The following is an 11,209-nucleotide window of genomic DNA, read 5'->3' as shown; positions in this document are numbered from 1 at the left end:
CTATTCAGATGTATCATACTCAATTTCAATGAAATTACAAAATTTCTGGAGAAATTATTGAATTCTATTTAACTATTGATAATTGTTAAATTATGTTCATATGCACCAATATAATATTTATTGATACATTGATCAAATCATACACATATAGATACATAGATCATATATTAATTTTAAACAACAACATGCTAGATCCTCCAGTTCAGAGTTATTTTAATACAAAATTCTTTTGAGAAATTATTGTTATAGCAAAGTCAAACTTTGTGGGAAGAAACTATAATGTGCTCATACCAGCTGAAGCAAACTGTGGATTCTACTGCCATGGACTTTAAAATAACGCATTCACATTTGACTATCATCATTGACTTCGATGGAACCAATAAACCGTTTCTAAGGGACCAGACAAGGACTTCATCCAAACATTTTATTGGGTTGTTCAATCTCTGTATTTTGTGTCCCTAAACAAACTCCAAAGCAGCCAAAAGTTTCATATGTGAGCTAAGATGGCACACCAAGGATGGTTTTACCATGTTTTCTTGAGCTTCCGAGGCGAAGACACCCGAAAAACTTTCGCTGGCAACCTCTACAGTGCTCTTGATCAAAGGGGAATCAACACTTTCATAGACAATGAAGCTCTAAGAGTTGGAGAAGAGATATCACCATCTCTTCTCAAGGCAATAGAAGAGTCAAGGATCTCCATCATCATATTCTCCAAGAACTATGCTTCCTCCAGATGGTGCCTCGACGAACTTGTGAAGATCCTTGAGTGTAGGAAAGAAAAGGGACAGATGGTTTGTGCAGTTTTCTACAATGTGAGTCCAGCAGATGTGAGGCACCAGAAAGGAAGCTATGGAGAAGCTTTTGTTAAGCACGAGGAAAGATTCAAACATGACATGGAGAGGGTGCGAAAATGGAGGTCTGCTTTGTCTGAAGCAGCAAACTTGTCTGGCTGGCATTTCACTAATGGGTATTTTCCCCTGCACTTCTTTTTTTATTAACAAACCATATATATCAAATATAACTAGTACACTTGAATATAAATTTATGATTTGTTGCCTGCAGAACTATTCATTTCATTTTGCTTATAAGATGTTCCATTATCTTCCAGGTATGAATATAAATTCATCCAAACAATAGTGGATGAAGTATCCCAAAAGTTGAATCGCATTCCACTAAATGTAGCTAGACACCCTGTTGGACTCCAAGCTCGTGTATCGGAAGTGTACTCACTGTTAGAACCTGGATCTGATGATGTTAGAATGGTTGGCATTTATGGGATTGGTGGAATTGGTAAAACAACTATTGTCAAAGCTGTTTATAACACACTATGTGATCAATTTCGATATGCGAGTTTTCTTGCGAATGTCAGAGAAAATACAAGCCATAGGTCTGGCTTAGTCAAACTACAAGAAAGGCTTCTTTATGAGATACTTGGAGAGAAAGCAACAAAGTTGGGAAATGTTGACATAGGAATCAATATCATAAAAGACAGGTTGTGCAGAAAAAGAGTTCTTCTTGTAATCGATAATGTGGATGATGTGGATCAACTACAAGCATTAGCTGGAGGATTGGATTGGTTTGGTCCTGGAAGTAGGATTATCATAACTACAAGAGATAAGCATTTGTTAACTGCTCATCAAGTTGATTTGACTTATGAGGTCAAGAAATTAAACCATCATGAAGCTCTTCAACTATTCAGTTGGAACGCCTTTAAACGAAGTGAGCCTGATGCAAGTTATTTCCACATTGCGAATCGTGCAGTAGCTTATGCAGAGGGTCTTCCACTAGCATTAACAGTATTAGGCTCTGATATGTGTGGTCGAAGCATTCGTCAATGGGAATCTGCGTTGGATAAATACAAGAGAAGTCCTAATAGGAAAGTTCAGAATATACTTAGAATAAGCTTTGATGGGTTGGATGAAAATGAAAAGGAAATTTTCCTCTATATAGCCTGTTTCTTCAAAGGACAGATAATGGAATATGTAGTAAAAGCATTGCGTGCTTGTGATCTGCACCCAGCAATTGGTATTGCAGTACTTGTTGATAAGTCCCTCATAACATTGGATGAAAAATTTGTACTGTCTATGCATGATCTTGTCCAAGACATGGGTAAGGAAATTGTTAGGCAAGAATCACCACTAGATCCTGCAAATCGCAGCCGGTTATGGTACTATGAGGATGTGCTTCAAGTACTGACTGAAGGGATGGTAAGATTTATATCTCTCTGGCTGCTAACTTCTGTTTTGTTCCTTTTTTTCCCCCCTTATAATGTGACAATGAAACAGAAACCTTTCTGTCATTTAAAAATATAAAATACATGTTGATTTTTAACCAGATTCTTACATGCTTGACTCTTTGTTCACATGGAAATTTGTCAAGGGAAGTGAAAAGATTCAAGGTATAATGCTAGACCTACCAGAAAAGCAAGAGGTGCAGCTAAGTGATCAAGACTTCAGGAAGTTGAAAAACCTTAGAATGCTAATAATTCGTAATGCTGAATTTTCTGGAGGCCATGTACATCTACCAAGAAATCTAAGGCTGCTTGACTGGAAGGAGTACCCTTCACCATCTTTACCATCTGATTTCCTTCCTGAGAAAATTGTAATGCTGGAACTGCAGCACAGTCATCTATATACACTGGAAGAGTCATTCAAGGTACAAAGATTGTTTATATTTGTTCTTTTCCTATTCCTGTTTATATGTTGCTTTTATATTTCCTAAGCAGTGACAACTTTTTCTGTTTTGCAGAAGTATGCATATCTGACTTCTCTGAATTTCAGCTCCTGTGAGTCCCTTTCGAAAATACCTGATGTTTCTGGGATCCCAAATTTGGAGCAATTGATTCTCGAAGATTGTACAAGTTTGGTTGATATTCATGAATCTATTGGATCACTTGATAAGCTTGTTTATTTGGGTGTTGAAAGGTGCACTGAACTGAAGAACTTACCAAGTGTCCTAAAGTTGCCATCTTTAGGATGCATTGCTCTTAATGGTTGTTCTCAACTTGAGAAGTTTCCAGAATTGTTGGGAGAAATGGAAAATTTGAGAATTATTGAGGTGGAAGAGACTGCATTACAAGAATTGCCTTCTTGTATCATCAATTTCAGCAGCCTTGAGGTTTTAGTGCTGAAATGTTGCTCAAATCTAAAGGAACTTCCTATAAACATTGATATGTTGCCAAATCTTCAGTTACTTGATATGTCTGGCTGTCCACAACTTCAACTATTTACAAAGAAGCTTAGGAGTTTCAGCACACAGAATTGCTCAACTATGCCAGCAGAATCCGACAAGGGTTCGCCAAATCTAGAGCTACTACCATCACCACCATGTCTAGATCCAATCTCTCCTAGCATCCATTCGTCATATGGCTTCCCTTTGTTGGAAAACCTTGAACTAAGTGACTGCAATCTATCAGATGAAGACCTACATATCCTTAGTTGCTTTTCCAACCTTGCATCCTTAGACATTTCTAGAAACCATTTTGTAACCCTTCCCAAATGCTTCAATAGACTTTGTAGCTTGCAGGAGCTTTACATGGCTAACTGCATGAAACTTCAACATATTTCTGGGATTCCTCCCAATTTAGAACACATAGATGCTACTAGTTGCACCCGTTTGGAATCACAATCATTGGACTTCTTATTAAGCCAGGTAGAACTCTAGCTCTTTTAAATCCATTTCTTTCTGTTTATTTGGGAGAAATTTTAAGTCAGGGTTCATCTGTTACAGGGTTTCTCTAAGACATTCAAATTTGAGGTTATAGCACCAAGGCCAAAGATGAAAATGCCATTCAACTACCAGAGTGAAGGAGGATCTATCTCATTTTGGATTGGCCAGAAATTCCCAAGAATTGCTCTGTGTTTTATTTTTGGACTAGGAAATAAAATTACTGGCTTTTTCTCCTGTGAAGTCCAGCTATCTATTAATGGACAGAAAGCATCCAATAGAGTAGAGAGGTTCCTTTCGGTGATCGGTGATCTCACATGGCTATATCATCAAGATGTAATGGATTTCAATACTTATTTACTGCATGAACAAAATTATGTTGAAGTTACTTGTGAAATCATAGATGCAAGCAAAGATGCAGAAGTGACTGTGTACTATTGTGGAGTTCATGAGTATAAGGATGATGAGGATGTCAAGACACAAAATTTGATGTTGCACTCAAGTTCAAATTCTAGTGATATCAGGGAAGGTAATGTTAATGATTCCTTGGATAACACAGGAAGTGATTGCTGTTCATTGGCTAGAAATTTGAGGCTTTATGAAATACCAGATGAACAGTGGAAACAACATCCAGATTCAATAAATGCCGAAGCGCTCGAAGGTGATGGATGCATGGCAAAGGAAAATGGAAAAGCTACTGCTATAATGTCAGCTGATGTAGTGCATCAAAGCAAGGAGTTGCCATTGTTGCAACTGAAGCAATATGATGATGTGGTTTGGGATCCAATGCTATTAGAATGTCAGTTGAATAGTATGAATGAGAATCTACTCCTCTCTCATCATGATTACCACACATCAAAAAGCAAAGGTAAGAGTGAAAAAAAAAGTACCTAGAATTCTGCAAACCTTGAAATCTTGATGTTAAATAACCTAATGACAAAATATTTTAACATGAAAACAATATAAAATGCTGACAATGAATATTTCCTATATATCACTATGAAGTATGAACGTATGAACTTGTGCTTAACTGAGAATAATTGTATGATAGGTGGAATTTGCATCAGAAAACATCTAACCTAAATATTCATATAATTAGCTTCTTAAGTATATAGAAATATATATCCTAGGATTATGAAAACCATATTTTAGATTACAACATCAGCAATCATGGACAGGAATCAATGATAAAGAAAATAAACTAATGACCATAAGCCTTGTAAAAGAAGGATTAAAAGTTTTGATTTCTTTGTAGTTTCATTTAAATTAGACTATTTGTGTAAGCACTAAGCAGCTTAGTAATTCTTTTGTTACAGAAGTTGGACCTATGATGGATAGGGCTCTAGTTCCTCCCAAAGAAATGAAAACAAAGGCCTTTGATAATGCCATTAAGGAGGATTTGCTATCTCAGAAGAAAGTAGGGTTGAAAATGGATAATGTCCTGGAGGAGCCAAAGGAAGAACCTGAGGTAAAACTTGCTTTATTTCTTCTTTAACATTCTTAATGCATCCACATTTTGGTATATTGTAAAATTGACCAGTCTACTACTCAGGTTCCCATTGTTACCATAAAAATGGAACAAGAGCTGCAAAATGAAACCAAGAGCAATAAGCTTGATGTGTTTCCAATGGCACATAATACAAGTCAATTTGACTTCAATGACAATATGGAAGAATTTTATGCTACCCTCCATGCTGAGACCTTTGCTCTATCATCTTTAACTTCAAGAAATACCAGAGATGATTCCAAATTAGCTTATCCTGAAATTAGTGAAGAAACTGAGAAAGCATTGGAAACACTCAAGGAATTCCTCTCCAAACAATTTCATCAACTTTTGTCCTCGGGGTCATTTTCTTCCATGAAAGCTGCCTTAGAAAGTCTCTCCACTTTGTCCACAGATTCTGATGTCTCTTTGTGTTTAAAATCTCTATTACTACAACTTTCAACAGATTTTGATCAGTGGAGTTGTGATTACATTGACGCAAGTATGAAACTTGAGTCATCAACTGCAGGTCTTTCAAACTTAGATACATTGGAAGATAGTTTGATAGCTAACAAGAACCAGTTCAGTGAATTTTCATCCATAGAAATTGATCTTTGCAGCCAGTTGGTTTATTTAGAACAAAGAAAGAAAGAGCTTGAACAGCAATTGGAAACCATTAAATATAGTATCTCCATCTCTGAAGTGACTAGGGACACTGCCCTTAGTAAGAAAAGAGAAACTTTTGAGGAAGGAAGAATGTTGAAAGATCAAAGAGATCAATTGAGGAAGCAAAGGCCACGTTTGAGATCAGAGCAAGAATCAGCAAAAGCTACCAAAGCAAACATTGAGGATGAGTGGTCAAAGATTAGAGAGAAATTTGATGGAATCTTGAACATTTTTGGGTCAAAATATTGTAACTAGATACTAAAATATACATACAATTAAGTTTGCATTAAGGTTACTTGCTAGACCAGTTTATGTTCAACATTCTGAAACGGGTGTAATTTTTATTAGTGCAGCTCAAATATTTGGAGTGAAGTACATTTAACATGTGAGATAATTAATGTTCTAATGGCATAGGCTGCTTGGCATGGATAATGGAAGTTCCCATCGTATACCAACCTTTCTTTCTAGGCTTTGGATTTTGTAGCCCTCTCAAAAATAATTATGAGATGCATTTTGTGATTATTTTTCTAATGAGTGAAATTGCATATTACTATCACTACATAAATGCCAAATGGATGTCATCGTAAATATATGAATATGCTTTGATATTTTCGAAACATGGCTTTGAAGATTACAATATCCCATGAAAATCCAAGTCATAACAAGCCAAAACCCATCAAAGTAGGAAAATAATTATTTGAATGAAGAAAACTACAAGATGCAGTTGTAGGAAAGCCAAAACCCAAATCCAAAGCCTTCTTTCTATCTCTGTCTATCTTATATGGCATGTATAGTGTCTTGAACCTCTTTAAAAAGGCCTGCACCATATTCACCTGTGTATCACTCTGCAGTTCATATAATAGATCTCTCAAGAGACTATTTGTGCTGTGTTGAAAACAAGAAAAATTCTAAATCCTAAGACTGATGAAATGGCTTTGAGTTTTGAATCCTACAAGTGGAAGTATGATGTGTTCTTGAGCTTCAGAGGGGTTGACACACGTAGGAGTTTCACAAGCCATCTCTACCATGCTCTATGCCAAAAGGGAGTTAATACCTTCATAGACTACAAGGAGCTTGAAAAGGGAGAGCAGATTTCACATTCAATTCTCAGAGCTATTGAAGGCTCTAGGATCTCGGTTGTCATATTCTCCGAAAACTATGCATCTTCGGTTTCTTGCTTGGATGAACTCGTTAAGATCCTTGAGTGCAAGGATTCCAAGGGGCAGCTGGTTTTGCCAGTCTTTTATAATGTGAATCCATTTCAACTAAGAGGTCAACATGGAAGTTTTGCAGAATATTTAGCAAAACATGAAGAGAAGTTCAGGGATGATATCAACAAAGTGAAAAGGTGGAAAGCAGCTCTATATCAAGCTTCTACTTTGTATGGGTGGCATCTAGGAGATGGGTATGTGTCCTACTAAAGAGGCCAAGAGGATCATTCCTTTGGTACTCCTTTTTTTGTGTATAATTAGTCTAGGATCTTTAGAATTTCGTTAAACTTCAATTACTTTCATATAGTTAAAAAAATTTTTAATTGCACTAAGTACAAACTTTTTTCAACTAGGTAACAGCTTAAAAATTGTGATTAAGTCTCAATATTGTATAAAAATTGTTTACACATTAAACTATAAAGAGCTAATTGAAAACTGAGTGAAGTTATAGGAGTTCAAAAGTAATTTAACCCTCCTGCTATCATCTATATTTTTTAGTTAAGTAAAAATTATTGGCCACTAGATGTAGTGGGTGAAATTAGGAATCAATTTTTATAATCACATTTTACTACATGAAAATGCATTTGAACTAGAAAAATGAACAGACACAGAGAGATATTTTCTTTGACTTTGTTAATCATACAATAGTGAAGTGATGATAATTCTCCTTATATGTTAATAATTGCTAAAGGGCTCATTATCAAGTTGCCATCAAATTTTACAAATTCTCATACAATGACAGCATGCCTAACAAACATACATGCTTTTAAATCTTTAATCACAGGAAAGAATGATTTGGCTTATTAGGAGAACCAAGACACATCCTCTTAAGTTATTGATTAGAATTCTCCAGCATGTGTTCATAAATGATTATAGATTCCATTTTAGAGTTATCATTTTGTAGATAGTAAGAAATTTCTTTCATTAACAAATGGCAGGCAGGAATCAAAGTTTGTGCAGAGAATTGTTGAAGAGATAATGAATAAACTGAACCGCATACCTTTCAATGTTGCTAAGCATCCTGTTGGGCTGGATTCACTAACTGAAGATATCAAATCACTCTTAGAAGTTGGATCAGGTGGTGTTCGGGCTATAGGAATTCATGGAATTGGTGGAATAGGAAAAACAACACTTGTTAAGGCTGTTTACAACCATATTTCTCATCTGTTTGAGGGTAGTGCCTTCATTGCAAATGTTAGAGAAATTTCAAGCCAAAGGCATGGCTTAGTTCAACTACAAGAAACTCTTCTCTCAGAGATTTTAAGCCGCAGAGATTTCAAAGTAGGCAATAAAGATAGAGGGATTAATCTGATAAAGAACAGGCTCTGTTGCAAAAAGGTTCTCATAGTTGTTGATGATGCTGATTCATTGGAGCAGCTGGAGTCATTGGTTGGAGACTGCAGTTGGTTTGGATCAGGAAGTAGGATTGTCATAACAACTAGAGATGAGCATTTGCTAATTTCTCACAATGTGGAAACTAACTACAAGGTGAAGGAATTAAGCCATGAACATGCTCTTGAACTCTTTAGTTGGTTTGCTTTCAAAAAGCCATGTCCTCCATCAAATTATGAGGGGTTGTCCTCCCAAATATTAAACTATGCCAAGGGCTTGCCGTTAGCACTAACAGTTTTGGGGGCTTACCTGTGTGGTAGAGGGAGAGCCGAGTGGATAAGTGCGCTAGCTAAACTGAAAAAAACTCCAAATAAACAAATCTATGCAGTACTTAAAATCAGCTTTGATGGGTTAGAAGAGGATGAAAAGGCCATTTTTCTGGATATTGCATGTTTCTTCAAGGGAGAGGACAAAGACTATGTGAAAATGATACTTGATGCTTGTGACCTGCACTCGGATAATGGCTTTGGAGTTCTAATGGATAAGTCTCTCATCACTATGCAACTGAACAAGCTTTGGATGCATGATCTGCTACAGGAAATGGGCAAAGAAATTGTATGCCAAGAATCTCCCCAAGAGCCTGGAAAACGTAGTAGGCTATGGTTTCATGAAGATATACTTCATGTATTAAACCAGAACACGGTATATTTATCTTCTTTAACATTTATGTTAAATATCAGACTTCATTACATTAACGTCCATTGTTTGTTGTCATGTTATGTCTCCCACCAGGGAACTAACAACATTGAAGGCATAAAGCTTGACTTACCAGAACCGGATAACATAAATGGTAAAGCCTTTGCAAAGATGAAAAGACTTAGAATTCTTGTGATCAACAATGCACTTGTTACTGATGAAATTCAGTATCTCTCTGATGAGCTACGACTAATCGATTGGCCGGGATACCCATCTTCAACTCTGCCACCAAATTTCCATCCAAGGAGATTAGTTTCTTTAAACATGAGTCATAGCCACATCAAACATTTGTGGAAGGGAGCAAAGGTATAGAATTAACCGTATTGTTCTTTGAAGCATTTCAAGATTGTGTCATTTTTATGTAGCTAATTATCTATTTTTTTCCCCTTGTCACTTTACTGATGATGTTTGTTTTCCTCAGATATTCAGAGACTTGAAACTTGTGTCTTTTAGCTGCTGTGAACACCTCACTGAAATTCCAGACATGTCAATGGTCCCGAACCTTGAGAGTCTCAGCATAGACAATTGTAAAAGTCTAATTAGGGTACATGAATCTGTAGGAACTCTTAATAAGCTTGTTACTTTAAACCTTATGTTCTGCTCCAATCTCAATACCCTTCCAACTCGTTTCAAGTTAAAGTCTCTTCGCAATCTTCTCCTTACTGGCTGCTCAAAGCTAAGAAAGTTTCCTGAGATCGTTGAGAATATGGAACATCTTGAAGAAATCCTTCTCCAAGGAACAGCTATAAAAGAACTACCTCAATCAATTGAATACCTAGTTGGGCTAAAATCCTTATTCCTAGATTCTTGCCAGAACCTTGAACATCTCCCCAGTAGCATTCAGAAATTGCAATACCTTACTACTCTTAATCTTAGTTACTGCTCTAAGCTTCAGGAGCTTCCAAAACTTCCACCAAATACAAAATATTTAGACATAAGTGATTGTAGATCTTTGGAAAGTTTTACAATGTTGTCCAGCCCATCAAATGTTATTGCTGAGGATCTCTCAAGTTTTCAACAAATGAGCTTCATTAACTGCCATAAACTGATTAATGAACAGGTCCAATTCCACTTAACAAATCTCTTCTACAATGAGGTTGGTGCTTAATGCTCACTGTATTTATATCTTGTGTGTATTCTTCCTACAAAATATCATGGCATAATCGTTTCTTGTTTCCGCTTTAGGGACCTGATAGTGATACTTATCTGGTATTTGTTAATGGTGATTTTGTGCTTCCCGGCAGCAAGATCCCGGATTGGTTTCATCATCAAAGTACTAATGGATCAATTAATCTTGAGATGGCTTCAATTTTGTATGGTAAGCCAGCCAAGTTGTTTCTTGGTGCAGTTATTGAGTTGGAGAAAGGCGCTTCCACAACCAGCATGTTTGCATGTGCTTATGAAATTTTCATCAACGATACAAAAGTATTTGAGCAAAAAAGAGTTTGTGAAGCACTGGACTCAAGTCATGTGTGGTTGAGTAGGATGAAATGCAGTCATTTGATGTGGCACCTCAACAATGTTCGTTATTGGAATCACTTACGGATTTCATTTCGGATATCTGAAGTATCATCAAAGGCAAAAGTAAGAGCAGTCTTGAAGAATTGTGGTTTCCATATATGCTGCAATCAAGAAGGGTATCTGGTTGATCCTACAGCAATAAGGAATTCCATAGGATGAACCATAGGCTACACATAACACATGACAGATTTATGTATGTTTACGAATAGAAGATTAACACAATGGAAACAAAATAAGAATCAAGTCTCAGGAATACTCAAATTTGCAGAAGATCTAATTAGTTGATTATATTTAGTAATACCCATAGAGTAGGGTGATGCAATTGGGTTGTCAGATGTAATGGTTAGTGACTTAGTGTTCACCGTTCAATATTCATGTCCTTGATATATGTGCTGATTAGGGAAGTATAGAAGAGTGGGGAAGTGCATTGCCAGGCTGATAAATCTTAGTATTAGCAGTTGCTAGCACTTTGTAGTCTAGGATTTAATAATTAACTAGAGTAATAAAACCAGTGTGTTGCACGAAATAAATAAAGTTTTAAGAATCTATTCTTAATATATAAAAATAGATACAT

General features: G+C 36.3%; 2 protein-coding genes across 2 annotated transcripts; both read left to right on the top strand.

Moving 5' to 3' along the window:
* Nucleotides 1-389: 389 nt before the first annotated feature.
* LOC112751540 (TMV resistance protein N) lies at nt 390-6,282 on the top strand. The gene is made up of 7 exons (XM_025800701.3): nt 390-967; nt 1,109-2,207; nt 2,380-2,655; nt 2,749-3,651; nt 3,730-4,534; nt 4,983-5,134; nt 5,219-6,282. The coding sequence occupies exons 1-7, from the start codon at nt 504-506 to the stop codon at nt 6,068-6,070; spliced, it is 4,551 nt and encodes a 1,516-aa protein (XP_025656486.1). The 5' UTR covers nt 390-503; the 3' UTR covers nt 6,071-6,282.
* Nucleotides 6,283-6,631: 349 nt separating this feature from the next.
* On the top strand, nt 6,632-10,350 carry LOC112749316 (TMV resistance protein N-like). Its single transcript, XM_072218325.1, has 4 exons — nt 6,632-7,220; nt 7,965-9,060; nt 9,151-9,420; nt 9,536-10,350. Exons 1-4 carry the CDS (start codon nt 6,745-6,747, stop codon nt 10,220-10,222), a joined length of 2,529 nt encoding a protein of 842 aa, XP_072074426.1. The 5' UTR covers nt 6,632-6,744; the 3' UTR covers nt 10,223-10,350.
* Nucleotides 10,351-11,209: the final 859 nt, after the last annotated feature.

The sequence above is a fragment of the Arachis hypogaea genome, chromosome 15, assembly GCF_003086295.3.
Source record: "Arachis hypogaea cultivar Tifrunner chromosome 15, arahy.Tifrunner.gnm2.J5K5, whole genome shotgun sequence".
Classification (NCBI taxonomy): Eukaryota; Viridiplantae; Streptophyta; class Magnoliopsida; order Fabales; family Fabaceae; genus Arachis; species Arachis hypogaea.
Note: the sequence above shows the minus strand (reverse complement) of the source record. Positions and strands in the feature narration are given on the sequence as shown.

Coding starts and splice junctions, on each gene's coding strand:
- LOC112751540 (XM_025800701.3), top strand. CDS start 504: ATGGCACACCAAGGATGGTTTTACCATGTTTTCTTGAGCTTCCGAGGC. Junction 2,656..2,748: donor CACTGGAAGAGTCATTCAAG/GTACAAAGATTG, acceptor TCTGTTTTGCAG/AAGTATGCATATCTGACTTC. Junction 5,135..5,218: donor AGCCAAAGGAAGAACCTGAG/GTAAAACTTGCT, acceptor TCTACTACTCAG/GTTCCCATTGTTACCATAAA.
- LOC112749316 (XM_072218325.1), top strand. CDS start 6,745: ATGGCTTTGAGTTTTGAATCCTACAAGTGGAAGTATGATGTGTTCTTG. Junction 9,061..9,150: donor ATGTATTAAACCAGAACACG/GTATATTTATCT, acceptor GTCTCCCACCAG/GGAACTAACAACATTGAAGG. Junction 9,421..9,535: donor ATTTGTGGAAGGGAGCAAAG/GTATAGAATTAA, acceptor TGTTTTCCTCAG/ATATTCAGAGACTTGAAACT.